The sequence below is a fragment of the Oxyura jamaicensis genome, chromosome 27 (genome assembly GCF_011077185.1).
Source record: "Oxyura jamaicensis isolate SHBP4307 breed ruddy duck chromosome 27, BPBGC_Ojam_1.0, whole genome shotgun sequence".
NCBI classification, from domain to species: domain Eukaryota; kingdom Metazoa; phylum Chordata; class Aves; order Anseriformes; family Anatidae; genus Oxyura; species Oxyura jamaicensis.
In genome coordinates this window covers 3,883,017-3,909,684 of record NC_048919.1, presented here as the reverse complement: position 1 = coordinate 3,909,684, position 26,668 = coordinate 3,883,017, and the positions used below count along the sequence as shown (strand labels likewise).

Genomic DNA, 26,668 nt, shown 5'->3' with positions numbered 1-26,668 from the left:
GGGTTGTGCTCCCTGCTGGGGTTCTCTTCAGGCTAAAGCGTGGAAGAGTGAGTCTGTGCTTCTTCTCTGGAGAGTTCTGGTTGCTGCCACCTCTTCTGGTCATTTCTCTCCTGCTAGGTTGAAAGTGAAGTCGCGTGAAGTTCACAAGGAGAATTCTGTTTGGCTTCAGCGGGAGAAAAAGGCTGTTCTGAGCACTTCTTAAAAATAGTCTCTTAAGTGGAAAAGGAAGCCAGTGCCTTTTAGAAACAAACAAGCAGAAGTCTCTTTGCACTCTTCCCCATCTCCTGGGGAATGAAAACTTTGTCTTCTTGTGCTCTCCGTTGACAAGTGTGCTTCAGTGCACGCTGAAACATCGCGGTGTGCCTGGGCTCTGTACCTCGAGCGAGTCGAGATTCGCCCAGGAGTTCGGAGCTGTCTCCATCTTGTGCTGAGGGAGCCTCTCGTGGGGGGGCTGCTCCTGCAAATGGCTGCTGGATGGTGCTGCTTTTTTTTTTTTTCCTGGCATCCAGCCTAGAAATCATCATACCAGTCACTTGAGATCTTCTTGTTGACTGGCTGGTGTTTCCTCATCCTCACGCTGCTGTCACTGTACTGCACGGTTGCATCGGTGTGAAGAGAGCCCTGCACACCCTGCTCGATGCCAGTGCCAGCAGCACAGAGCAGCCAGCACCCGAACGCTGCGTGTGGCGTTCCTGATCTTCAGTGGCTCGTGAATTAGCAGATTTTCAGAATCTCACTTGTCTGGACTGCAGTGCTTTGTGGCATGCTTCCGAATAACAGCACTTGAGTGGTTCTGAAGGCCTCTTCTCTTTTACTCTGGTTAAGAAGGCGTGTTTTTCTGCAGGTACTTATCGTGTGCTGATAATCACAGACCACACTTAGGGATCCTGCTGACAGAGCACCTGAAACGAGGGTGAACTGGAGTTTACAGCTCAGCAAAGAGGTGGCTTTTCACATTACCAAGCTATTTCTCAAGTAGGACTAAAATATGGTCTAGAAATGTTTAAAGGGAAGGTGCGTGTCACTGAATCGGCAAGCAAAGAGGAAAAATCCAGCTGAGCAATAGCAGCAGGCACGTGGATCACAGGTGCCATGCAGAGCAAGGCCAGGCACCTGCTGGAGAACTGCAGGACTGAGGTTCTGGATTGTGATACTTCCCCTGAACGTGTGTTTCAAACTTGTATGAGAATGGAAATAAAAGTTTTACGAGAAATCTTCTCAAGCTCAGGGACTGAAAAGCAGCAATTCCACACCCCAGGTGACGTGCTGGAATTATTTGGGGTTTGTTGGGTTTTCTTTATCACAATGGAAAGGAAAGCACCTGCAGTTGTTCAAAACAACACACTGTTAACATTCCTTTTTGCTTCTGAACGTGGAATCAGTATGTTTCCAGTGGTAGGTGTTTCCTTTTCAGAGGGCGGGGGGGTGGAGGATCAAATGCAGCTGTCCTGGGAAGAGCAGATCATATTTTGTGGCTCTGGGAGAAGAGTCACCTATCTGGAATTCTGAAGGTGTGGGTGGTTCTGCCTTCCTGGAAAGGAGGAGTCACCCAGTGGGAAGAACAGATTCTTCCCCGAGCTCTGCCTGTCGCTCCCAAGTGAGGAGGATTTGCTGCGTGCTTTTTCAGAAAGCGAGCATTTTTTCTGCAGGCTGGGTTTTTCTGAGGCATTTTGAGGTGGAGGAAAGCACTCAAAGTGCTGCCAAGATCGCAGCCTCCTTTATCAGAAGTCTGCTGGAACTCAGCAGCTGTCCGAGCTGTACCCCGTGTTGTGTGGTTAATTCCTTGCATTGTAACATCCCGGTTCTGAAATGTGAAATGTATTTGCTTTTCGGTAACGTAGCTTGCCGTCGCTGTTTGTTATCGTACCTCACTTTTTTATAAGCTGGTCAGCAGTTCTGATGAAAGCAAACACAGACTTTGCCCAAAAAGAGGCTATTGTATCTGGATGCAAAGCCGGGTCACAGCATCATCAGTTGATGCAGAAATGTTGTTTTGGTGGAGCTGACGGCCTGCTTAAAGCAGAGTTTTAGGCTTGGTTTAGATCTGGAAGCTCTTTTCCTTAAAATACATGCCAAGAGCAGGCCATTGCTGGAAAAAAATGGATAGCAGCAGACGTAATGCAAAGCAAATCAGGTTAATTCAGAGCAGCAAAGAGCGGGGTTCGTGCTGCTCTGCAGGAGACAGGTAAGTGATAAAAGATCGCTGTGATGCAGAGGCTCAGTTCCAGGGCTGGGAGTTTTTACCCTTGCCAATGCCGCGGCCAAACCATTGTCCAGGCTTGGCTCTAGTCACCCCGGCACGTCTCAGCTCCCACACCTCAGTCCACGTCCGTCGGCGTGGAGAGAGCGGTTCCCAGTCACGTGCGAGTGTAGGTTTGGCTGTCTGCTGGTGCTGAAGGTTTGAGTCTGGTTTCTCCTTCCTGAGTGCATGAGCAGCTTCCCTGGGGGGCGTGTGCACTTCACCATGTACTTGAGACAGATACAAACGTGATTTTTTTCTTCGCCACGCGTTGCCTGAGCTGTTTGCCACAGGTTCGTAGGTATCCCAAGGATGAGCTGAGTCCCTTGGAGGCGGCGGAACAGATCCGAATGATTCCTCCTGCTCACACGACGTCAGGTGCCTGCAGGTGGGAAGCTCACACAGAGCCCGTTTTGTCCCAAAGGCCGTGGGGCTGCGCGGTGCCACCAAAACAGGCTTCAAACGCAAGCGTGGTCGGCCTCGGACAGCCGTGTGGAGTAAACGAAGAGCCGCAGTCCCGCGGTGCCTTGCAGACGGCTGTTCTCAGCTGTAAACCGAGAAGAGAGGCAGGCCCTGCCCTGCCCTGGCATTGCTCCTGGCCTGCAACCACCGAGGGGGAGTGCTGCTTTCTGAGAGGCGTGGGCGTGCTGGAGCTGCATCCCACTCGCAAGCCAGCCAGCGGACGTGGGAGTAAAGCCCAGCTCCCCACCCACTTGCCAGAAATGTATTTATTTTCCTTCGTAAAGGTCAGAAGCCAGGGTACGTCTTTAGTGTGACCATCCCAGCGCGGTACTGCTCTCAAAGGCCATCTGCTCTAAGTGTCGGATGGAACGATCCACAGCACGTGAAGCTGCTGTCCTTTTGGGGAAAGAGAGGGGAAAAAGAGGCTACAGCAGCCTCTGCACAAACACCCTGCTCGCTTCGCACCCGCAAGGTGCGCTGTGGGCTACCCTCGGAGTCGCTGCCAGCTCAGGCATCGACGCGCTCCTTTAAGGAGAGAAATGCCAAGCAGGAATTTGCACTTGAGCTAACTGCAAGGCAGGTTTCCTGTTCAACAGATGTCTCTGCAGTTGCTTCCCGGTGGGACGGGGAGCTGCCTGGTTTTTCCAAGCGGTTTGGTCATTCCGCGACCAGCAGGTTGGAAAATCCACGCAACTTCAGGCCGGCAAACGCTTAACTATTGCTACCCAAAAAAAAAGCTGAAGAGAGGGTTTTCTTGAATGCAAACCACCAGGAAGCCTTTTCTGCTCTGTTTATTTACTTTGCACTGCTGTCTAGTAAATTCTTCTGCAGAACTTGATCACCGAGAGGCACAAAGTTTAGCAATAAAGCTAGCGTGCAGCAGAGTGACCGACCCTGGGAACAGCAATTTCTAATGTCAGAGAAGGGCCTTGGGTTCTGGGCATTACTCTGCGGACAATTGCGGGACAAACACACGGTTTAAGCTGTGGAATCTGGTTAAACTTTTTCACTGGTTTTCTGTCCTTACAACAGCCTCTCCTTGCGCTTCGGGCATCCAGTTGTGGCCAGTTGTAACCGAGTCTGTCCAAAAGGAGCTTTTGGATGGCAGGGCCAGCTGGAACAGTTAATCATCGGGGTTAAAACTTCATTTACGGTGGGTTCTGTGTGAGTCAGATACCCAACCGTCTGCCTCTTATTTCCCTTTGCTTACAGAACAGTCACTTAGTCACAGGAGATTATCAGGGTTCCTGAAAAACTGGAGCACGTTGGCAAGGAGCCCTTCCTCCCACACGGAAAATCCTGTTCATCCTAGGGATTCCTCTGCAGGGAACTCTCCGCTTATCGGCACAAACAGGCAGCAGAACACGTTAGCACAAAGCTCTCTTTCTGAGTTTCGCTCCTGAGCTCTGTTGAGAAACCGCTTTTTGCCAGCTGAAATACCCTCAGCTCTGGACTTGGCCGCGATTCTCCAACTTGAAGAAAAAACAGTGAGATTTTTCCCTGTTTATTCTGAATTGTGCTAGAATAGCTGTGCGATTTGCTGCCGCCCGATTCCTGCAGAGACTTTGGTTTTTTAGTGGGCCACGCAATGGAAAGTGTTGCTCATGGGGCTCCTGAAACACTGTGCTTGTTTTTATTGTGAATCACGGGATTATTTTTTTTTCTCTCCCTATTTAGCTGTTGCTGACCATTGGACAGTTCTCGAGAATAATTCTTTTTTTAAACTGAGTTTATTAGGGGAAGCAGGCAAACAAGGCTAAGTTAATGTTCAGCTTCAGACAACAGGCACAGCTCCAGCTCGGGAGAAGGAGTCATGTGGGCAAAAACCAGATATGCTTCAGTAAATAAACAGAAGCAACTGATGGAGGAAGTCCGAGCGCAGCACCGTGCGATTGAGCTTTGTTGTGGTGAAAATGAACTTTATTAACGCGATCTTACAGGTAACGTGATCCTATAGGAGATGCTGGGTGCTTCTAGGTGCTTCCAAACGATACCACGGTTCAGGAGTTCTTATTTTTGTTGCCCTTCTTCTTGCCTGTGGCGCTGGGATCAGTACCTTGCCAGTTTTCCTCTGCTCCGTTCCAGAAACGTCAAACCGGGTTTCGTGCCAGTCGATGTGCTGCGTCATAATCCGACTTCTTCCTCCTCAAAAGCTTGCTTTTGTGGTCAATAAGCAGCTGCTTTTGAATGGAGTTCTTGCTAATCTCCAGCTCTCGTGAGAGACCCGCCTGTCTAACGAGCGATCGCTCTGTTCTCTTGCAGGATTGAGTTCCAGAACAAGTTCTACACTGGCACTGGGTTCAAGTTCCTCCCCTTCTCCTTCGATACCATCCGCGAAGGGAAGTTTGACGATTAGAGATCCCTCTGCTCCAGCAGTGTTAAGCGTCTGTGACCTATGGCTAGTACTGTCCCGTGTGTCTGACTTGCATGTGCTCCTCCCCTAGTGAAAATAACTTATTGCAGCAGATTCGAGTGTTACCGTGGAATTTCGAAGCCGAGAGCTTTGGCGTTCCCGAGTAGTGAGTGACACCGGATCCAAGAAACTGCTCCTTCCTGACGTTTACCGCTGAAGATACCAAGTGCATGAAGTGTCAGTGTGGTGTGTGACAGTGTCCTCGTGCTGTGAGCTTCCTGGCAGGCTTATCAGGGCAGCGGGAGAAAAACGCAGCTACAGCTGAGTGGGCACAAAAGCACATGGAGAAGAAAAGGCGAGGCAACTTCAGCTTGCATAAAGCTTGCTGCTCAGGAAGAGATCTTCACAGGAAGCTTTACGTGTGGATCCGAGTCTCTGCCTCTGATTAAATTATGAGCAATGGGCAGTTCAGGGTCTGTTTCTCCTCCCTCCAGTGCTTCCCCATGTGCAATGTTTCTTAATCTGGCAAAAACACCCTCTTACCCTTGGAGATTCAGCTCTTCTCTGAACTCTGGACAAGGCTTGAGGTGCTGGGATGAAGGGGCACGGCTCAGGGGGCCTCAACGAAGTGCAGGGCGGTTCTCTTTGCGCTTAGTGATGGGGAAACACCCGCCCTTTGCCTGGCTTGGCCTTGTTTCTGGGGTCTGGTGAGCACAGGGGCTTTGCTGCCCTGCTGCTGCCTGTGTGCAGGTGCCTTGGGGCCAGCCTGCACAGATCAGCCTAAAAACACGTCCGGAAAGATGGACGGAGAGAGATTGGGTGGTTTTTGGGCAGACGTGGGGTACATCAGAAAGTGCTGTGGCATTTCTTACAGGTAGCACCAGGTAGAACGCGTCCCCACTGTGCACGTCACAGCAGCGGGAGCAGCTTTTGCAGAAGCAGAGGTCCCCGTGCCTACGCTGTCGTGGCGAGGGTCTAAGAGGACCTTCAAGAGAGAAGAGAGGCTGGGTCTTCCCCAGAGGGTCCTCCCCCAAAAAAATTCACCGTGGCACCGGAGTCTCCGCCGTAATTTCCCCCCGCAGCCGTTGCTTTTTCTCCTGCGCGAGATGAGCGAGTTCCTGCCCTCACCGTGCCGTAGCTGTAGGAGCAGTGTGTGTGTGTGTGGCCGTGTTGTGTGTCAACGTGTTGTTTTTAATTGTCACAGTGGATCTGGAGTATTTATGTATGGACAGCTTAGAATAATCACAAGGATCATCGTAACCTGGAGCTGAAGAAGAAATGCCACGCGGCGCAGGGCTGGTGAGAGGGGGGAAAGGGGAAAGGTGGGCGCGCTTGGTGCAGGTGGTGTCACGTGTGCGTGCGGAGCTGCGCTTCGTCACCTTCTGGGCCACTGCTGTGTTTACAGGCGGACTTTGCTGTATGTTTACAAGGGTGTTTGCAGAAAGACAAAATCAAAATGCAGCTGGAGCAGCGACAGCAGTCCTGCCCAGGTGGAACGTGTTGCTGATGGTCGCTATAAATTAAACTAACTGCACTACCTCCGGTGTGGCCTCTCCTTGTTTCATCCCCCTGGTGCTGGGGAGGCTTGGGCGGAGAGCGAGGCCCTTAAACTTCCCTGCTCTGGGTTCTTCTGTCACCTTGGTGGCTGCTAAGAAGAGAGGGGGTGAGAGAGCAGGCCTGTAAAATGAGAGCAGCGTGCCTGTGCCTCGGCTGGAATGTCTCCGTGCTTTTCAAGCCCCGATGCCCAGCCTGAACCGAGGCCAGCTGGGGCAGAGCAGGGCTGCCTCGTCTGCTCCCTGCCCCGCTAAATCCCTGCCAACTCACTGAAAGAAGCGCGTACGCAGGAATTACAAACTACAGCTTGATTAAACCCCGTTTTTGCGGATGCCCTTTCAGGGGGGCCGAGGCAAACACACTCCGCTCCAGGACAGAGCCCCCCGGGCCGTGTTTACTCAGGCTTTTCCTGCAGGCTTGGAGCTGCCTGCAGGTTTTTTTCTAAACGTGCGGGCGGAGCGGAAGGGAGGTTGCTGCGGGGTTGATTGTGTTTTCCAAGCTGCTGCAGCTTGCTGTGCTTCCCGTCTCCTAATGTCTCGGGGATGAGGCAGGGCGAGGAGCGGGCTTGGGCAGCCTGAACTTGGCCGTGTCCCTGGGGCTGGAGGCTGCCTGCCTCACGCAGGGAGGTGGTTCCCCCACTGCTCTGGGTGCCAGCTGTGTCCAGGGGCTGCTCTCCCCTCTCACCCCTTCCCCTGCTCCCTTGCACCGCTCCTGCCGCGAGCTCTTCGCGTGCAATCCAAATATTTCTGGCTGTTTCCATAGCTCTGCTTGGCCGCTTTCAGGGCTGGGGGGGAAGGGGAGCAGGACCTGGCCGTGGCTCCAGGCAGCGGTGGGGGACAGGAGGCTGCGGGGAGCCCCGGCCTCATTTCAGAGGAGCCCCGAGCTCGTCCTCCTCCAGCAGCGGGTGTCGGGGCTGCCCCTTGAGCCGGGCTCTGCCCTGGGAAGTGCCCACGATGGGGTGGGCGCCGTCCCACAGCTCCCCCCGTCTTTTCCCCGATCCCCGGGACCAGCCGAAGCCTCCCCCACCCCGGGCAGGGCAGCGGGGGCGACCCCGACCCCTCGCCCGGCGGCCCTGGGGGTTCGCGGGGGGGGCTCGGGCCGCTTTTCCCGGCCGCTTCCCGGTCTCGCAGTGCCCTCTGCAGGCCGGAGCTGCCCCTGCTCGGGGGCTGCACGGCTGCCCCCAGCCCCGCTCGGTCCCGGTCCCGGTCCCGGTCCCGGTGCCCCCCTCCTGCCCCGGTACCGCCGCAGCCCGACTCAGCCCGCGGGCGTGGAGCCGCCGGGGTAGAAAACATAACATTTATTTAGGAGAACCAGAACAATGCGGGCACCGCTGCCAGCCCCAGCCCTGCCCGGCCGCTCCCACGGCTGCAGACGAAGCCCCGGGAACTCCCCCGCTCCTGGTCCCGGTCCCGGGACCCCCCCCCCCCGTAACCCCCGGCCGCCGGGGCTGGGCGAGCCCCCGGTGCCTTCCCCGTGGCTGTGCCCAGAAGCGCAGCAAGCGAAGCCCCGAGCCCCCCACCCCGAGCCCCCTCCTCGGGGCCATCCTACGGCAAAGCTGCTCCAAGCAGCTGCAGGCTGAGCACCCCGGTGCCGAGCCCCCCGGGTCCCACTCCTGGGACTCCTCCGGTTTTGGGCTACCAGCACCGCCCTCACCGGGACCCCGGTTCCCGGTTTCCAGCCAAGCCCCTCTGGTCATCCCCAGTGTCCGAGCTGCTGCTGCCCGGTGGCACGGCTGCGCTCAGCTCAGCACCTCCCGGGCCACTTCCCGGGGGGCCAGCACCGGTTTTCCCCCCGGCTCAGCCTCCCCGGGCTGCGGGCAGGGGCAGCGCAGCGTGCAGGAGGCCACCAGCACCAGCTCCTCGTCTCCTTCGGGGCCAAGCGGGGGCTCCGCGTCCCCCTCCGCATGCTCCGATGCTGCCAGCCCGATGGGCGCATCCGGCCCTGGGGCCAACCAGGGGTGCTGGAGGCACTGCTGGGCCTGCGCCCGCTCCCTGCAGGTAGAGGGGGACGGTCAGCATGGCCCCACGGCTCCCCCAGCCCCATGGATCCGGCCGTGATGCCCGGGTGGGTACCTGGGGTCCCGGATGAGCAGCGAGCGGAGGAAGTCGACAGCCAGCGGGGAGATGCCTTGGAAGAGCTCGGCCGGGTACCGCACGTTCACCTGGGCGATGTTGAGGAACGTCTCCTGCTTGCTGTCCCCCAGGAAGGGCGACTCGCCCGTCAGCATGACGTAGGTCAGCACCCCCACACTCCTGCGGAGAGCGGGTGCTGAGCCGGGGAGCACGGCCAGGGGGCACAGCTGCAGCCTGAACCTCACGAGGAGCCGGGGACGTGCTGGTTTGGGACCGCAGGGACGTCACCAGCACCATGCGGCTTCCCCCGACCCGTCCCCAAGAGCTCTGCCCAGCGCCTACGGAGGACGCAGGTGACCGCGGCGCTTCCCAAGCGGGGTCGGGGTGCGCGGACGCCCCTTACCACATGTCAGTGGCCGTGCTGATGGGCTCGTAGCTGAGGACCTCTGGAGCTGCAAGGAGCAAGGGGGGAGCTCGGAGGGGCCCAGTGCAGCACAGCCCGGTGCAGGATTGGCCCCACCGTGGCGCTTACCCACGTACTCCGGCGTGCCCAGGATCTCCCGCACCTCCTGCACCGCATCCACCCGCCGCGAGAGCCCGAAGTCCACGATGCGGATGTCACCCGGGGGGCTGCTGCAGGTCAGCAGGATGTTCTGGGGCTGATGGGCAGGGGACAGCATCAAACGTGGTCCTGCTTCCAACCTAGCCCCTGCCCGCAGCCCCCAGCCCCGGGCCGGTACCTTGAGGTCGAGGTGGACGACGCCGTGCCGGTGCAGGAAGGCCACGCCGCTCAGGATCTGCCGCAGCAGGCGCACGACGTCCTTCTCGGTGAAGGCTTCGTCCTCCTCAGCCACACACTGGTGGAAGATCTCCCCGCCGGCGGCGCTGGGAGCGGAGCCACGCGGTGAGGGGAAGCGGGCGAGGACCCCACGCAGCCACCGGTGGGGGCACGGCCCCGGGGACGAGCCCGGTGCAAAGCCCCGGGATGCCGTGCGAGGCAGCCAAGCACGGCTCTGCGGGCAGGATGTGGCCGGGGCTCGGCGGCTGGGGCCGGGTGAGAAGCGGGGCTGGAAGCGTTTCCCAGGCGAGCGCCGGCTCCGGACTCACCACTCGAGCACCAGGACGATCTCGCGGGGCGTCTCGTAGACGGCGTGCAGGCCGATGACGTGGGGGCTGGCAGCCGCCATCTCCAGCACCGCGACCTCGTGGAGGATGTCGGGCCGGCAGTCCTCGCCCTGCCGCCGCTTCCGCAGGAACTTGGCGGCAAACTCCCTGCCCGTCGCCTTCTCCACGCACTTCTTCACCACCGCGAACTTGCCCCTGCGCAGGGAGGGCTGTCAGGGGGGTGCCCCGGGGACGGGGGTGAGCAGGGACCCCTCGGCCCCTGGTCCAGGGTCACCGCTCAAGGCGACGGAGCGTGGCATCGCGTCTGAAAAATCAGAAGCTGCTCCCCACGGGGACCCCGCTGCCCACGCAGGACCCGGCGCTGTGGGAGGGTCAGCAACCCAGGAGCCACCCCATGCCCCCTAGGGACCCCCACAGCGGTTCAGAGGTGCCGGTCCTCGCAGCCACAAGCGTCACGAGCCGGCAGGCCTCAGCTGCGGGGCTGCCTGGGAGGCTCGGCCTCCGCCTCCGCCACCGGAAAGCACAGACCCGGCTCCGTCAGCCCGGCAGAAACCACACGGCGCAGCTGAGCGAGGCGCTGCGGGGCCCCCAGCCCCTGCCTCTCACCTGCCACAGGAAGCGCAGGCGGACCCAAAATGGCAATTCCGCAGCTGCTGGCCCCAAAATTTCGGCATCGGTGCGAGCAGCGCGGAGGCCTCCGGGGCTCTGGGGAGGGCACGGTGTGCAGGGGTGCGTGGAAGCACGCTGCCGGGCGCAGCTCGAGCACGCGGCGCTGCCAGGAGCTGGGCACCGGACAGGAGAGGACCCAGCTGCTTGTGGGTCCCTGCGGGGTGCTGGGGACCCCAGGACCCCCGCTGCGGGCAGAGCCCCGGCACCCTCGGTGCCCCCAGTTGTAGGGCTGGGACCTGTCCCCGTCCCCACAGAAATGGGGAACCCGGGGGTGGATTCTCAGAAGAGCGGAGGCGATGCCGGCCGAGGCCCCCGCAGGTGGTGACGACACCGCAGGCTCTTGGCAAACGCTTCCTGCCCTGGTGGGAACCGCTGCGGCCACCCGGGGGGGTGCCAGCTGAGGGGTGTCCCCCCCCCCAGCTCCGTGCCCCTCCAGCAGCTCCGCAGCCCCCAGGCTGGCTCACAGCCCTTCCACCCGCAGGGCTGGGGCTGAGCGAGACACCTGGGAGGGTGCAGGGGGGTGGCAGCGCGCCCGGGATGCCGGCCCTTTTGCTGCCCCTTTGCAGGCTGGACCCCCTGCCCCCAGGTCTGGGCACCCAGAGCAGGTGTGGGGAGAGCCCCGGGGCTGCACCTCGGCCCCCTTCCTGCTCCCAGCTGAGCCCCGAGCCCAGTTCCTGCTCGCCCGGGCTGCCAGGACCCTGCAGCATCCCCGGGGCAGCTGAGCCCCCTGCACCCTGCTGCGTCCCCCCCCTGCACCCCCCCAGCACCCTGCAGCCCCCGGGACCCCCGGTGCGCCCCCGCCCGCTCCTACCTGCCCAGCTCCCCGCCCAGCAGCGTGAAGCCCTCTCCGAAGGGCTCGGTGCGGATCGGGCTCCGGGGCCCGGCCAGCATCCCCGGGCGGCTCATCCTGCCCCGGGAACGGCACAGCCGCTGCGCCCGGTCCCGCGGTCCCGGAGCAACGGGGGAAGCGCAGCCGGACCGCGCTCCCTCCTCCCCCCGGGGGGGGGCGGCCCCGGGGCCGGGCCCTTCCCCGCCCCGCCGCGGGTCCCGGAGCAGCTCCCGGCCGGGGAGCCGCGAGGACCGGGGAGCTCCGCGGGGAGAGGAGAACGAACGGGGCTGACCGGGACCGGGCCGGTTCCGCCTCTCCCTGGGGTCCCCAGCCCCGGTGGTGCCCGCGGGGTGCCCGCACCACGGCCCCCAACCGGGTACCGGACACCGGGCGGTGCGGGGCCGTGCGGGGCCGTGCGGGCACCCAGCGCCGGTACCGGCACCGGGGAGGATGCTCGGGCCCCGCCCACTACCGTGACCGCGCCCTCTTTGATGGCCACGCCCCCTACTGCGATGACCACGCCCATCTCCACCACCGCGCCCAGTGCCGCGGCCACACCCCCTGCCACGCCCACGCCCCTTGCAAAGACCGCGCTCACCGCCGCGACCACGCCCGCCACGGTGACCACGCCCTCGTGACCACGCCCACTTCGGCGACCACGCCCACTCCCACTACTTCTCCAAATACCCAGACCACGCCCACAGCCATTGACCACGCCCACTCGCTCTACCTCGACCTCCCCTGCCCTCTCTCCTCCCCGGCCCCACCCCGGCCCCTTTCACCGATTGGCCGCGCCGCGGCCCCGCCCCTCAGCCGGCGGCGCGGATTGGCGGAACGGGACGTCGCTCAGGGAGAGGCCGCGCGGCCATGGCGGGGCCGTTGCGGGTGGCGGCGCTGCTGGCGGCGGCGCTGGCGGTGGCGGTCCGGGCCCCGGCCCCGGAGCGGCGGCAGGAGGCGGCGGTGCGGGCTCTGGCTCGGCGCCTCCTCGGCCCCCGGGCCGCCGCCGCCGTGGCGCTGTCGGTGGACGGGACGCTGGCGGCGGGCGGCCCCGACGCTTACCGGCTGCTGTCGCCGCCCGGTGCCGCCGTGGCCGTGGCCGTGACCGGTTCGAGCGGCGTGGCGGCCGCCGCCGGGCTGTACCGTTACCTGCGGGACTTCTGCGGCTGTCACCTCTCGTGGGCCGGGGCGCAGCTCCGTCTGCCCGAGCCCCTGCCGCGGGTACCGGCCGAGATCCGCGCCTCCACCCCCAACCGGTACCGGGGCCGCGCACCGGGAAGGGACGGGACGGGACGGGAAGGGACGGGCAGGAGGCTGGGGGTCCGCCTGGGCCCCAGGGGGTGGCGGTGTGGAGGGCACCGGGGGGTCCCGTTAATGTACTGGGTGCTGGGGGGCACCGGGGGCTCCGTTACTGCACCAGGCTCCCCGGTGCTACCGGTGCCGGGGGCTCTGTTACTGCCCTGGGTGCTGAAGGTGTAGGGGGGGCACCGGGGGTTCTGTTAACACACCGAGCTTCCCCGGTGCTGCCGGTATGTGGGGGTACCGGCGGCTCCGTTAATGCACCGGGTGCTGGGGGCTCCGTTAATGCACCGTGCTCCCCGGTGCTGCCGGTATCTGGGGGCACCGGGAGCTCCGTTAAAGCACTGGGTGCAGGGGGGGGACAGGGGGCTCCGTTAACACACCGGGCTCCCCAAGCGCTACCGATGCCCGGAGCTCCGTTAGCGCACCGGGTGCTGCCGGCATACGGGGGGGGGCCTTGGGGGCTCCGTTAACGCACCGGTCCCCTGGGTACGGGGGCACCCTGGGGGCTCTGTTCACGTCCCAGCTCCCCCCTCCCGGTGCTGCTGATATCCGTACGGGGGGGGGAGGGGTTCGGTGCCGTTCGTGCCTCGGGTCAGCCCGTCCGTGCCAGCTCGGGCACGGAGCCGGGCACCGCTCACACCTCGTTAGCCCGGGACAAAAGGCTCTCGCCCTTATGTAACGGGGGGGGGGGGGGCGGGCCGGGGGGGGCCGGGGGCCCCGCCCCCCCCCCCCCCTTCCCGTCCTTCTATCGTCACCCCTTTCGTTCTGCCCCAGGTACCGCTACTACCAGAACGTCTGCACCCAGAGCTACTCCTTCGCCTGGTGGGACTGGGCGCGCTGGGAGCAGGAGATCGACTGGATGGCGCTGAGCGGCATCAACCTGGCGCTGGCCTTCGTGGGGCAGGAGTTCGTCTGGCAGCGGGTGGGGTATCCCCCGGGGCCGGGGGGGGGGGCTGCAACGGGGCCGTGGTGGGCGTCGGAGCTGACGGCCGGGCTGCCCGCAGGTTTACCTGTCCCTGGGTCTGAACCAGTCGGAGATCGACGCCTACTTCACGGGGCCGGCGTTCCTGGCGTGGAACCGCCTGGGGAACCTCCACAGCTGGGCAGGGCCGCTGCCGCGCTCCTGGCACCTCAAGCAGCTCTATCTGCAGGTACCAGGGGGGGGGTCTCGTCCTGCTCCGCCGTGCTGGGGTGGTGCCGGATGCAGGCTCCTTTCCCTGGGTGCACGGAGACCCCTCGTAAGGCCCTGGGCTCCTCTCCCGTCGTTCCTCTTCCTCCCTCCTCTTCCTCTCTCCCAGTACAGGGTCGTGGAGAGGATGCGCTCGCTGGGGATGATCACGGTGCTGCCGGCCTTCGCGGGCCACGTGCCGCAGGGGGTTCTTCGGTACGTGCGGCTGCGCTCGCGGACCCCGAAGGTCCTTGAGCTCCCTGCCCAGCGGGTCCTGGCTCCAGGTCCCACCTTCGGGCAGCACCGGGCACCTCTGGGGGCTCCCGTGCAGCGTGCCCGGCGCGCGGTCCCATCCTGCTTCTGATCCCCGTCCCTGCCCTCCGGCTCAGGGTTTTCCCGCGTGTGAACGCCACTCGCCTCGGGGGCTGGAGCCACTTTGACTGCACCTACTCCTGCACCTACCTGCTGGACCCCGAGGACCCCATGTTCCAGGTGATCGGCACCCTCTTCCTGAAGGAGCTGATCAGGGAGTTTGGCACCGACCACATCTACAGCGCCGACACCTTCAACGAGATGAGCCCGCTGTCCTCCGACCCCGCGTATCTCTCCAGGGTCAGCAACGCCGTCTTCAGGTCGATGACGGGAGGTGGGTCGGGGCCGCGTGGCGGCACTCCGTAAGAGGGTGGCGGTGGGGTCTGGGGGTGCTCCCCATGCCTCACCCCCTATCTCCGTCCCCAGCCGACCCCGAGGCGCTGTGGCTGATGCAGGGCTGGCTCTTCCAGCACCAGCCGGACTTCTGGCAGCCGGCGCAGGTGCGGGCGCTGCTGCACGGCGTGCCCCTGGGCAGGATGATCGTCCTCGACCTCTTTGCCGAGTCCAAGCCCGTCTACCCGTGGACGGAGTCCTTCTACGGGCAGCCCTTCATCTGGTGCATGCTGCACAACTTCGGCGGCAACCACGGCCTCTTCGGCACCGTGGAGGCCATCAACCGCGGCCCCTTCGAGGCTCGCCGCTTCCCCAACTCCACCATGGTGGGCACCGGGCTGGCGCCCGAGGGCATCGAGCAGAACGACGTGGTGTACGAGCTGATGAACGAGCTGGGCTGGCGCCACGAGCCCCTCGACCTCCCCGCCTGGGTGTCCCGCTACGCCCAGCGCCGCTACGGCGCCCCGAACGCCGCCGCCTCCTCCGCCTGGCGCCTGCTCCTCCGCAGCGCCTACAACTGCACGGGCGTCTGCGTCAACCACAACCGCAGCCCGCTGGTGCGCCGCCCGTCCCTGCACATGGACACGCAGCTCTGGTACAACGCCAGCGACGTCTACGAAGCTTGGAGGCTGCTGCTGAGCGCCGGCGCCGCGCTGGGCTCCAGCCTCACCTACCGCTACGACCTGGCGGACGTCACGCGCCAGGCGGTGCAGCAGCTGGTGGGCGACTACTACCTGAGCATCCGCGGCGCCTTCCAGAGCCGCGCGCTGCCGGAGCTGCTGACGGCCGGCGGCGTGCTGGTGTACGACCTGCTGCCCGAGCTCGACAGCCTCCTCTCCAGCCACGGCCTCTTCCTCCTGGGCCGCTGGCTGGAGAGCGCCCGCGCCGCGGCCACGAGCGAGCGGGAGGCCGAGCTGTACGAGATGAACGCCCGCAACCAGGTGACGCTCTGGGGACCGAGCGGGAACATCCTGGATTACGCCAACAAGCAGCTGGGAGGGTTGGTGCTGGATTATTACGGCGTGCGCTGGAGCCTCTTCGTCTCTCTCCTGGTGGAGAGCCTCAACTCGGGCAGCCCCTTCCACCAGGAGCAGTTCAACCAGGCTGTTTTCCAGGTGGAGAGGGGCTTCATCTACAACAAGAAGCGTTACCCCACGACGCCCGTCGGTGACACGCTGGAGATCTCCAGGAAGCTTTTCCTCAAATACTACCCCGGGGCCATGAAGCAGAGCCGGGCTGGGCCAGCATGATTTGGGGCCGTGCCTCTCGGAGCCTCCCCCGGTGAGGAGAGGGCAGAGACCCCGCATCCTCGCGCGTCGAGGCTCCCGCAGCTCCTCGCCTGATGGCCGTGTCCCTCCCTGATCGCCGTGTCCCGGTGGTGCTGGAATGAAGGCGCAGAGCCCCCCTGGGACCAGGCTGCGTGCTCTGCATGGGCAGGGTGAGCCCCGGAGGGGGGCTGGCAGCCAGCTGTTGGGGCAGGCTGTGCTCCAGGGACCGCTGCTGGGCTGTGCTCCAGGGACCGGTGCTGCGCCGTGCTCGGCCCCGACGGCCCCTCCTGGCTGCCCCATGCCTGCCCCACTGGAGCTGAGCCACGGCACGGAGCAAGGAGCTCTGCCGCCCCGCTGGCTGCTCGGTGGGACGTGGGATGGTGCAGACGGACAGAGGACAGATGGACAGAGGGGCTGGCATGTCCCCCCTAGTGCCTGCCCCTGGCCAAGCAGCAGGGAGCCAGCCTTGCCCCATGGCTCGTGACCCCCAGGCTCCCCTCCTCGTGGGGCTGTCAGCCTCTGCGCAGCCCCTGCCGCGCTTGGTGCCTGTGGCATTGAAGGAACCTCAGCAGTTTTCTGCGATGATGCTGGGGCCGGGCTCCTCAGGCCGGGCTTTTTCTGTGCCTTTTCCTCCCCTCGCTGGGGCTTAGGCGGCGGCTGCGTGGCCGTGGATCTCTCTGGCCCCAGGCAGGGTGGGGGCTCCAGCCTGCAGAGCTATTAAAGGCTTGGACAGCGAGTGCTGTGGGGCTCCTCCGCTCCTCCCCAGCGTGCAATTTATTTGAAATTTGGCAAGGGAGCAGCTCGCAGCTGAGATTTTTATTCCCCTGAGGGGGAAGAAAGCACGGCCAGCTGTGGGGCTGCTGCTCGGGGCTGTCCCCGGCTGGTGTGGAGCTCCGCGGCTGCCTTCCCCTCGTGCCCCCGCGCCTCCTCCCCAGGGTGGGATCCTGGCTCTGCCGCGGGGTCTTTATCTCGGCAGCTGCACCAGCATCAAGGCAGAGGGAGCCCCGAGCGTGGCCAGGGGAGGCACGTGGAGGGGCCTTGAGATAAGCAGGCAGACAAAACACGGAGGGAAGGAGGGAGGGTTGGGGTCCCTGCCCAGCCCTTTTAAACAGCGCAGCCCCCCCGGCCCCAGCACTGCCGTGGTGCCCATGGAGCAAACCACGGTGCTGATCACCGGCTGCTCCTCGGGCATCGGGCTGGGGCTGGCCGCCCGGCTGGCAGCCGATTCTGCTCGCCGGTTCAAAGGTAAAGGGGCGATGCTGTGCCGCGGGGGTCCCGCCACCAAGGGGTTCTCTCCCCGCTGGTCCCTGGGGCGGCAGCGCTGCCCCGCGGCCCCGCGCTCTCTCCCCCCCCAGTGTTCGCCACCATGCGCGACCTGGCCAAGAGTGAGCGGCTGCGGGAGCGGCTGGGGGGCTCCTGCCCCGAAACGCTGGAGCTGCTGCAGTTGGACGTCACCGACCCGCGCTCGCTGGCCGCCGCCGCGTGCCGGGTGCAGGGGCAGCGGCTGGACGTGCTGGGTACGGTTCTCACCGCGCCCCCCCCCCGGGGATCAGCCAGGACCGGGTGCCAAATACTGGGATGGGGGGTGCTGCAGCCCTAAGGATGGGGTGGGATGGGGTTTGGGGGTGTAGGGAGGAGGAATGGGGTCTGGTCCCAATGTCCCCGTCCCCAATCCACCGCCCTGGTGCTGAGGGTGCCCAGCTGATGGGGGCCGTGCTCCGTCAGTGTGCAACGCAGGGGTAGGGCTGATGGGCCCCCTGGAGACGTGCTCCGAGCAGGCCATGAGGACAGTGTTCGAGGTGAACCTCTTCGGGGCCATCCGCACCATCCAGGCCTTCCTGCCCGCCATGAAGCGCCGCAGGGCCGGCAGGATCCTCGTCACCGGCAGCGTCGGGGGGCTGCAAGGTGGGCGCTGCCTGGGGGGGCCTGCACCGGCTCAGGGGGGTGGGGGGGGGAGCCCGGCTCTCAAACCGCCGCTCTGCCCCAGGGGTGCCCTTCAATTCCGTGTACTGCGCCAGCAAATTCGCCGTGGAGGGGCTGTGCGAGAGCCTGGCCATCGTCCTGCGGCCCTTCAACATCCAGTGAGTGCCGGCGGCAGCGCGGGGAAGGGGCGCGAAGCCTGCAGCCGGAGGGGCTGGGGGCTGACGGCTCCCCGCTGCCCGTGGGGCTGCTCCTTCCCTCAGCGTGACGCTGGTGGAGTGCGGGCCGGTGAACACGGGCTTCCTGCAGAACCTGCAGCGTGCCGACCCCGAGGGCAGCGAGCTGCAGGGGCTGGACGCCGACACGCAACGGCTCTACCGCCGGTACCTGCGGCACTGCCGCAGCCTCTTCCGCGACACGGCCCAGGAGGTGGAGGAGGTGCTGCAGGTGGGATGGGATGGGATGGGATGGGATGGGATGGGATGGGATGGGATGGGATGGGATGGGATGGGATGGGGGCTCGGGGCCGGGGCTGAGCCCTGTGCGGTGCCAGGTGTTCCTGGAGGCCATCAGCACCCCCTGCCCGCCCCTGCGCTGCGCCACCACCCAGCTCTTCGCCCCGCTGGCGCAGCTGAAGGTGGCCAGCCCCGACGGCTCCGACTACGTGCGGGCCATGCACGACTTTGTCTTCGGCCCCGGTGAAGATGGCGAGGACCAGCCCTGAGCACCAGCATCCGGAGAGTGCCGGTGGCAGGGGATGGGTCCCCCCGTGCCGGCAATAAACCCCTGCTGCTGCCCCACAGCTCCAGCTCCGTCCCCGCTGTTTGTGGGGCAGGACGGCACCGGGAGGGGGCAAGGGTGGGTGGGTGGTGGGTGGCTGGGACTGGGGCTCCAGTGGGTGGGTGGGGGGGGTGGCTCAAGTGGGGGGCCCGGGGGATCAAGTGGGTGATACTGGGGCTGGGCAGCCGGTACTGGGGCTGTTTTAGTGCCTGGTCCCAGGGCTCCAGCAGGCACTGCCAGGGCTCTTCGAGCAGCCGATTGTGGGGTCTGGTGGGCAGTACTGGGGCTGCACGGTACAGCAGTGGGCTGGGTGGGCAGCCGGTACCGAGCCTCCGGCAGCGGCACCGAGCCACCAGCGGCGGAACGGAGCCCCCAGCGGGCAGCACCGGGGCCGGGCGAGCAGCGCCGAGCCTGCAGCGGGCGGCACCGAGCTCCGAGCAGGAGGCACCGAGCGTGCAGCGGGCAGCCCCGGGGCTCCGTCCGGCTGCCCCCACCCCTCCGCCGCCCCAATCCCCCCCGCCCCGGGGCGGCGATGCCGGCCTCGCTCCGCTGCCGGGGCGGCGCCGGGGCGGTCCGGTGACGCGTTCCGGGCGGGCTCCGTCTTCCGGCGGGGCCATGGCGCCGTTCCCGTCGGGGCTGCTGGTGCTGACGGCCCCGCTGGGCTCGGTACCGGGCCGGGCGGCGGCTGCTCTGGCGGCGGCGGCGGGGTTGGTGGCGGGGCCGCTCTACGTTCACCTGCAGCCGGGGCTGCTCCTGGGGGGTCCCGCGCCGCTCCCCGCCGCCCCTCCGCCAGCTCCGGCTCTGCTCCGGGCTTTGGCCGCCCTCTACTCGGCGGCGGCGGCGCACCGGGGGCTGGACGTGCGCGTCCTGCTGGGCCACGGGCACCGCCTGGCGGAGCCGCCCCGCGTCCTGCTGGCCGACGGGGGGGTCGGCGACGAGGAGCCGGTGAGCTTCGGGCTCCGGCAGCTGGCGGCCGCCGCTTACGGTTGCCCCCCCGGTTTGCCGGCCCTGCTGCTGGGCGGCCCCGACGGTCCCCGGGCGGCCCCCGAGGGCTCCGAGGGGGAGCTGCCCGCCTACCCCGACGTGGTGGTCGGGGGCACCTTCGACCGGCTGCACGGTGCCCACCGGCTGCTGCTCAGCGCCTGCTGCCTCCTGGCCCGCCGGAGGCTCCTGGTCGGGGTGGCGGACGGGGAGCTGCTCCGCCGTGAGTGCTGCGGGGGCGGCACCGGGCTGCTGGGGACGTGGGGACGGCGGGGTGACGGCCCTGGGGGTAGGGGAGGTGGGAGAGGGTCGTGGGTGGCGGGGAGATGGGGTGGGGGGTTTGACCTGTGAAAGCACCTGGAAAGCCTGGAGGGTCTTGGGGAGAGGCTGGTGGGAAGGGGGGGTTGAGGGTCCTGCGCCCCAGTGTCTCTGCACCCCAGTGCCACCGCGGGTAGGGTGACAGCAGGAGCCCCACCGGGATTCGGGGGTGACGGTGGGAGACCCACCAGGAGCGGGGCTTTGGAGAAGGCAGGCCCCCGAACCCCAGGACAGGTTCCTCTCCCTCTCTCCCTTCCCATTTTCCTTTGCCGCCCTGGAGCCGCGCGTTGGGGCCCCGCGCTCAGCCCCTCCGCCCTCCCCGTGCCCTGCAGACAAGGTGCTGAAGGAGCTGATCGAGCCCTACGAGCTGCGGGCCGCCAAGCTGCGCGAGTTCCTGGCGGACGTGAAGCCCTCAGTGCTTTATGACATTGTGCCCCTGGCCGACCCCTACGGCCCCGCGGTCACGGACCCCGAGCTGCGCTGCATTGTCGTCAGCGAGGAGACTCGCAAGGGAGGGGAGGCTGTGAACAAGAAGAGACTCGAGAATGTAATTTGGGGAGGGGGGCTGAGACCTCCCAGCCCCACCGCCGCCTGCCGGGGCTGCCGGCGGCTCAGTGGGCTCCTTCTCCTGGCAGGGGCTCGCCGCGCTGGAGCTCTTTGAGATCCAGCTGATCAAGGACCCCGAGCACGGCCAGAACGAGGAGGAGAAGATCAGTTCCTCCAGCCTGCGGCAGAGGCTGCTCGGGACGCTGCTGCGGCCCCCGCGGGTGAGGGGAGAACATTCGGAGGGTTTGTGATGGTGTTGGGGGTCCGGGGGGGGGGGGGGTCCCAAATGGGGTCGTCCCATTCGGGTGAGTTACGGGGTGAAAGCTCGATGCCCTTGTGAAGTCGGGGAGCTGCAGGGGTGGCAGCCTGGGGTGCTGGTGCCAGCCCGTCCCCTGCCACAGAGGGGACATTTGGAGGCCTGCCTGCCTGCCTTCGGCGTGTCCCAGCCCCAGGGAAGCACAAGCCCCCGCTCTGCAGGGCCAGGAGCTGCCACGATGCCCGCGGGATCCTTGTATGCCACCCCTCCTCCTGACAGCAGCCCCCGTCCCCGCAGGAAGCCCCCACCTTGCCGTCTCGCCCCTACGTGATCGGCCTGACCGGAGGCACCGGGAGCGGCAAAACCTCCATCGCCAGGCTCCTGGGGCAGCTCGGAGCCTTCCTCATCGACGCCGACAAGCTGGGCCACGCCGTCTACCTCCCCGGGGGCCCTGCCTACGAGCGGGTGGTGGCGGCGTTTGGGGCAGGTAGGGTTACGGGGGGACGGCCGGGTGGTCCCGGAGGGGCGAAGTTCTCCCCGAGTCCTCCGTGCCCCGTGTCAGGGCTGCTTTAAAGTGGCTGGTTTGGAGGTCTGGGCTGAGCTGCTGCGTGTCCGTCGTTTTCTGGAGTATGATAAGGAGATCCCGGGTCAGATCCTGCACCCTGGGGCCCTTTGGAGTCCTGTGCTGAAGTCCTGCTCTGCCCCACGAGCCTAATCGTACCACGGGGCGGGGGGGGAGCATCAGTTGTGTTCATCCCGTCCCAGACACGTTCCCCTTCTGTCTTACAGAAATCTTGAACGAAGACGGGACGGTTAACAGGAAGGTCCTTGGGGCCAAAGTGTTTGGAAACCAGGTAAAAGCAGCGCGGGGAATGTCAATATTTAATCTCCCGAGCAAAGAGCTCTCCCCCTGTGCCGGGGCTTTTTGGTTTGCAGCCCTTTGAGCTGCTGCCACATTCCTGACCGTGTTCCTGGCAGCGCGCTGGCGGGCAGCGATGGATGGCGAGGGCAGGACACGGAGATGGCTTCTCCGTCACCGGTCGTGCAGGACGTGCCCCCGGCACACTTGGCAGCTGCTGCTGCTGCTTCCCAAGCCCTGCTTCCCTCTGTCCTTCACCCAGCGCCGAGCTAAAGCCCCGCCGTGCACGTCACCCGTGCTCTCTGGCCGTCAGGGGACTTGGACCCGTGGTGGCAAGTGGGGCTCGGTGACGCCGCAGCTGAACGTGAGCCCCCGCTCGCTGGCGCTGCCGCAGCCCAGGCGTGAAGGCTTCTCAGGAGGGTCGCTTGGGGACTGGCTGCTGTGCAAGGGGGGGGGGGGGGGGGGGGCTCTGCCAAGCACTCCTCGTGCTGAAATTCTGCCGTGCCTGGCAGAGTAGAGATGGGAAAGGGAAAAGAGCCCGCAGCCCCTCAGTAGGCGCGAGAGCCTTTCGCCCAGCGTCTCTCCCGGTGTCCTCTGGGACCGCTTTCTGCCCCCAGCGTTTTCCCTCGTTGCCCCCCCCAAGGAGCTCGGGAAGCCAGCAGCTGCCCCCCGCTGTGGTTCCTTTCCAGGAGCGGCTGAAGAGCCTCACAGACATCGTGTGGCCTGAGATAGCCCGGCTGGTCAGGAAGGAGATCGGGGAAGCCGATGCTCAAGGTAACCGGCCGTGAAAACGTTCGGTCCTGTGCCAGGTCCCCCAGCCCCCGGGGATTCTGCTGCTCTGGGCAGCACCGTGAGCATTTCCCATGCTCAGCCCCTGCTTTTTGCTGGGGATTTTCACGGCACTAGTGTGCTTCCGAGCAAATCCTGGGCAAGCAGCGGGGACAGGCTTGACGTGAGCTTCCTGCTCCGGAACAGCGCGGAGATGGCTTTCTCTCTCCCAAGTGACCCCGAGCTCATTTGTGGTGTAACGCCCCTGCAGCGAGCACGGCGGGTGCTGCCTCTGGGAGCGGAACCTTTCCAGCTCCTGGGGCTTGATGAGCATTTGGCTGCAGGCATCGGCTTGTGGTGGCCAGGGGGCACCTGCCCCCCCCGATCCAGGGCATTTAGGCAAACGCAGCACGAGGAGCGCTGCCCTGCGTGGCCGGTAACGACGAGCAACGGCCTCGTTCCGCAGGGAAAGCCGTGTGCGTGCTGGACGCTGCCGTGCTGCTGGAGGCTGGCTGGCAGGAGATGGTGCACGAGGTGTGGACGGCCGTCATCCCCGAGGAGGAGGTGGGTGATGCCCTTCTGGCCGCGGCTGGCTGCTGGAGGATGTTCCCCGCTCCCCGCCCTGAGCCCCTGAGTGTCCCCCCCATGGTCCCCCCAGGCTGTGAAGCGCATCGTGGCCAGGGACGGGCTGAGCGAGGAGGCTGCTCGCAGCCGGCTGCGGAGCCAGATGAGCAACAGCCAGAGGGTGGAGCAGTCGCAGGTGGTGCTGTGCACGCTGTGGGAGCCGGACGTCACCCGCAAGCAGGTGAGCTGCCGCCCACCGAGCCGGGGGCTGCCCCGGGGTGGCGAGGGGGACCCCCAGCCCCTTGCTAGAGACCGGGACAGGGATCGGAGGGCTGTGTGCTGGGGGTCACCTGCGAGGCTGCCTCTGGGTGTGGGATGAGAGATAAATTCACGGAATCCCAGAATCAGCTAGGTTGGGAGAGACCTCCAGGATCACCGAGTCCAACCTCTGAGCTAACACTACCAGGTCCTCCACATCCCTGAGCTCTACCTCTAAACGTCTTTTAAAGACCTCCAGGGATGGTCACTCGACCACTTCCCTGGGCAGCCCATCCCGATGCCTCACAACCCTTTCGGTAAAGAAGTTCTCCCTCATATCCAAACATTGGGGGTTGTAAATCCAGCAGGGAAGGGGCAGAAGGCACGGGAGCCCTTTGCGTGGTGTCCCTACCTCCGACGGTTATTCCCTGGCAGGTGGAGAAGGCCTGGGACCTCCTGCAGCAGCGCATGAGCCACACACCCGCGGCTGGATCGCCGTCCTCCTAACGGCCCCGCGGGGCACCCGTGCATCGAGCAGCGCTGGGACGTGGGGCGAGGGCAGAGCCCGGCGTCGGGCACCGTCCGTGAACTGGGTGCGGAGGGGCTGGGGCTGATCCCCCCCCCCTGCTGCATCCCCACCCCGCAGAGGGGCCGGGAGCACCCTGCCCTGCTGCTGCCGCCGGACACCGTGACCCCAGGAGTGGGAATAAGCTGGAATTGCTGCAGCGGCGCCTTGGGCCAGAGGGCTGAGCCCCCACCGGTGCCTGCACCTCCCGAGAGCAGGGGGCAGCGCCTGAAGCCAACCCCAAAGGGCTGGGGACAGGCCCTGGGCGCTGTGAACCCGTCCCCGTGTGACAGTTAAAGAGCAGTTTTCCTTGGCAGTGTCTGTGGGGTGTTTTTGTCCCCCCCCCCCCCTTGCCAGCCGTTCACCCAGGGGCTGACCCCACCGCCGCCACCCCGGGGGCTTTTTCCCCCTGGGATGTCCCCCGGTGCCACCGGCCAGTGTGTCCCCCCCCCCCCCCCGGTGTCACCAGCCCACGGCCGGGGCTGCTCGGGGCTCTGCCCTGCTCCCGGTGCCGGCCCCGGTGCCCTCGTCCTGGGGGCTCCCCTCTCCGTTGCCAGTGCACCGGGGGTGGCTCCAGTGGGAGCGGTTCGGGAGCCCCAGAGGGTCCCGGTCCCGGTCCCGGTCCCAGCGCGGGGGGGGGGGGGGGGGGCGGAGCGCCCGGTCCCGCCCCCGGCGCTCCCCCGTGATGTCACCGGGCGCACGGGGCCGTCCCGCCCCGGTACCGGCACAGGGCACGGTGCCGCTCACAGCAGAGCCGAGCCATGGCCGGGTGCGGGCGGACGCTGCTCGGGGCTGCTGCCCGGTAAGACACCGGGACCGGGCACCAGGACCGAGCCCGGGACACCGGGACAGGCACCGGGGTCGGTGCAAAGCACCGGGGGGGCAGCAGCTCCGGATTTCTGACCCTCTTTTTATCTTCTCCAGGTGCCCCGGTCCCCACCGGTCCCCGTGCCCGCAGCCGGTGCAGCCAGCACGGCCGTTCCTCAGCCTGGTGGGCTCCGGTCCCACCGGGTACAGGGAGCAGCGCATCCTGGGGTGAGTTCGACACCGGATGCAGGGGGGGGGGAACCCGGTTACCGGGTGGGTGCGAGGTGCCGGTGCTGACCCGTGTTTTTTCCACCCCCCCCAGGTATTCGGCGAAGCAGATGTACGAGCTGGTGGCCAACGTCGGGGACTACCGGCTCTTCGTGCCGTGGTGCCGCCGCTCGGCCGTGCTGTCCCGCCGCGGCCACGTGCTGCGGGCCGAGCTCGAGGTCGGCTTCCCGCCCCTCCACGAGCGGTACCTCTCCGAGGTGTCCCTGGGGCCCCGGCAGATCCGGGTAAGCCGTGGTGTTCCCCCCACCCCATTCCCCCTCTTGGGTTTGGGGTTTGCGTCCGGGCGCTGGGGCTCAGCAGATCGATGTGGGGGGGGGGAAGAACTGGGTGTAGGGAGCACCGGGGGTGAGGGGCTGCGATGCACCCCCGGCTCCGGAGACCCCGATCTGCTCCTGTGGAAGGAAAGCTGCCCCCATCAACGCTGCCCCTGCCTTAAAACCACTCCAGCAAGCGTGCGGCCCCGTGTCCTGCCTCGAAGTCCCCTGGGCTGACACTTGGGGATGGGGACGGGGCCGTTTCTGCTGCTCCGTTTGGTGCTGGATGCGCAGTGCCTGGGCTCCGAGCAGCTTCTTGCCCTCCCGCAGGCGGTGAGCAGCGACTGCCGGCTCTTCAGGCACCTGGAGACCCTGTGGCGCTTCGGGCCAGGGCTGCCGGGACGGACGGACACCTGCTCGCTGGATTTCTCGGTGAGTGCACGGCACCGGGGGCCAGGACAGGCTTTGGGGGGGGGGGGAAGAGGGGGCTGCCGGCCCCGCTCCCTTCCTCCGAGCCTCCCCAGCACCTCTCCGCCTCCTGCCAGGTCTCCTTCGAGTTCCGCTCGGCGCTGCACTCCCGGCTGGCCGGGCTCTTCCTGGACGAGGTGGCGAAGCGGATGGTGGCCGCCTTCGAGGGCCGGGCGCGGGAGCTCTTTGGGCCGCAGGCTGCCGCCCGCCCCGCGCAGCGAGCAGCGCGCCGGGCCTGAGCTCACCGGGGCTCGGCCGGACCCTGCCGTCAGCACGCTGAGGGCCTCCCCCTATTTATGGCTATTTAAGCACCCCAGAGATAACTTATTTTTTTCTAAGCCCCGCTTCCGTCGAACGCTGTCGAGACGAGGACCAAACACCCGTGTGGGCGCTCTGTTCGTGGAGCTTCGCCAATAAAACGTGGTGCACGCACCGGCTCGGGATGATTCTTTCTCCCCGTGCTGCCCCCATCCCCGTGCTGCCCCTTGAGCCCTTGCTGTCCCCGTCCCGGTCCTTGTGCAGTCCCCCATCCCTGCCCTGTCCCTGTGCTGCGCCCCATCCCTGTCCCGTCTCTGTCCCCGTGCTACCCCTGTCCCCGTCCCGTCCCCATCCCCTTGTTGTCCCCTTGCTGTCCCCGTCCCCATGATGTCCTCATCCCGCCCCTGTCCCCATGATGTCCCCTTCCTGTCCCCATCCCCATGATGTCCCCTTCCTGTCCCCATCCCCTTGTTGTCCCCATCCTGTCCCCGTCCCCATGATGTCCCCATTCAGTCCCCATCCCCATAATGTCCTCATCCTGCCCCTGTCCCCATGATGTCCCCTTCCTGTCCCCATCCCCATGATGTCCCCTTCCTGTCCCCATCCCCTTGTTGTCCCCTTCCTGTCCCCGTCCCCATGCTGTCCCCATCCCATCCCCGTGCTGCCCCCACCCCTGTGCTGTCCCCATCCCATCCATGTCCCCGTCCCCATCCCCTTGATGCCCCCGTTCCACCCCCGTCCCCGTGCTGTCCCCGTCCCCGTGCTGCCCCTTGTTGCTCCCCGTCCCCATCCCCATCCCGTCCCCGTCCCTGTCCCCTTGCTGCCCCCGTCCCCGTCCCGCCGGGCCCCTCCGGCAGCGCAGGGCCGATCCCCGCCGCCCCCCGCCGGGCCGTGCCCGTGGCTCCCCGCTGGGGTCGAGGCCGAGGGAAGGCCGCGGCCGGCGGCCTCTGCCCCGCCGCCTCCTGCGTCACTCTGACGTCAGCGCCGTTACGCAAGCACCGGGCAGGGACCCGGGACCCCGCCCCCCTCCCGTGC

General features: G+C 65.5%; 7 protein-coding genes across 15 annotated transcripts in view; 6 read left to right on the top strand and 1 right to left on the bottom strand.

Annotated features, from left to right (window-relative positions):
• The window catches only part of ATP6V0A1 (ATPase H+ transporting V0 subunit a1), a 30,133-nt gene extending 23,542 nt beyond the window's left edge, over nt 1–6,591 (top strand). For all 8 annotated transcript variants that reach the window (XM_035347463.1, XM_035347462.1, XM_035347459.1 and 5 more), the window contains one exon: nt 4,964–6,591. In XM_035347463.1, coding sequence (XP_035203354.1) covers nt 4,964–5,057 — 94 coding nt within the window. In that variant the 3' untranslated portion in view covers nt 5,058–6,591. The remainder of the gene's footprint in view (nt 1–4,963) is intronic.
• A 357-nt stretch (nt 6,592–6,948) lies between these two features.
• Nucleotides 6,949–11,380, bottom strand: LOC118178720 (serine/threonine-protein kinase 17A-like). The gene is made up of 8 exons (XM_035347467.1): nt 11,286–11,380; nt 9,788–10,000; nt 9,421–9,565; nt 9,213–9,339; nt 9,084–9,132; nt 8,681–8,860; nt 8,558–8,599; nt 6,949–7,100 (listed from the first exon to the last, which is right to left on the bottom strand). Exons 1-8 carry the CDS (start codon nt 11,378–11,380, stop codon nt 7,007–7,009), a joined length of 945 nt encoding a protein of 314 aa, XP_035203358.1. The 3' UTR covers nt 6,949–7,006.
• A 769-nt stretch (nt 11,381–12,149) lies between these two features.
• Nucleotides 12,150–15,972, top strand: NAGLU (N-acetyl-alpha-glucosaminidase). Its single transcript, XM_035347464.1, has 6 exons — nt 12,150–12,556; nt 13,377–13,524; nt 13,607–13,753; nt 13,901–13,986; nt 14,160–14,416; nt 14,509–15,972. The coding sequence occupies exons 1-6, from the start codon at nt 12,171–12,173 to the stop codon at nt 15,723–15,725; spliced, it is 2,241 nt and encodes a 746-aa protein (XP_035203355.1). The 5' UTR covers nt 12,150–12,170; the 3' UTR covers nt 15,726–15,972.
• An 807-nt stretch (nt 15,973–16,779) lies between these two features.
• HSD17B1 (hydroxysteroid 17-beta dehydrogenase 1) lies at nt 16,780–18,464 on the top strand. The gene is made up of 6 exons (XM_035347470.1): nt 16,780–16,988; nt 17,099–17,260; nt 17,469–17,648; nt 17,731–17,824; nt 17,927–18,110; nt 18,217–18,464. The coding sequence occupies exons 1-6, from the start codon at nt 16,892–16,894 to the stop codon at nt 18,385–18,387; spliced, it is 888 nt and encodes a 295-aa protein (XP_035203361.1). The 5' UTR covers nt 16,780–16,891; the 3' UTR covers nt 18,388–18,464.
• A 532-nt stretch (nt 18,465–18,996) lies between these two features.
• Nucleotides 18,997–26,668, top strand: part of COASY (Coenzyme A synthase) — a 10,607-nt gene continuing 2,935 nt past the window's right edge. Inside the window, exons 1-9 of one of the 2 annotated variants that reach the window (XM_035347465.1) lie at nt 18,997–19,647; nt 20,075–20,289; nt 20,378–20,509; nt 20,842–21,031; nt 21,334–21,398; nt 22,093–22,177; nt 22,638–22,735; nt 22,830–22,976; nt 23,429–23,874. In XM_035347465.1, the coding sequence (XP_035203356.1) occupies nt 19,059–19,647; nt 20,075–20,289; nt 20,378–20,509; nt 20,842–21,031; nt 21,334–21,398; nt 22,093–22,177; nt 22,638–22,735; nt 22,830–22,976; nt 23,429–23,500 (1,593 nt within the window). In that variant the 5' untranslated portion in view covers nt 18,997–19,058 and the 3' untranslated portion in view covers nt 23,501–23,874. Of the gene's footprint in view, nt 19,648–20,074; nt 20,290–20,377; nt 20,510–20,841; nt 21,032–21,333; nt 21,399–22,092; nt 22,206–22,637; nt 22,736–22,829; nt 22,977–23,428; nt 23,875–26,668 lie in introns of those variants that run through there. The other variant, XM_035347466.1, reaches the window with a different exon arrangement.
• LOC118178723 (coenzyme Q-binding protein COQ10 homolog B, mitochondrial-like) lies at nt 24,191–25,808 on the top strand. Its single transcript, XM_035347471.1, has 5 exons — nt 24,191–24,360; nt 24,483–24,593; nt 24,688–24,877; nt 25,238–25,339; nt 25,453–25,808. The coding sequence occupies exons 1-5, from the start codon at nt 24,320–24,322 to the stop codon at nt 25,612–25,614; spliced, it is 606 nt and encodes a 201-aa protein (XP_035203362.1). The 5' UTR covers nt 24,191–24,319; the 3' UTR covers nt 25,615–25,808.
• MLX (MAX dimerization protein MLX) overlaps nt 25,818–26,668 on the top strand; it is a 3,948-nt gene continuing 3,097 nt past the window's right edge. The window contains exon 1 of the mRNA XM_035347488.1: nt 25,818–25,850. Coding sequence (XP_035203379.1) covers nt 25,818–25,850 — 33 coding nt within the window. The remainder of the gene's footprint in view (nt 25,851–26,668) is intronic.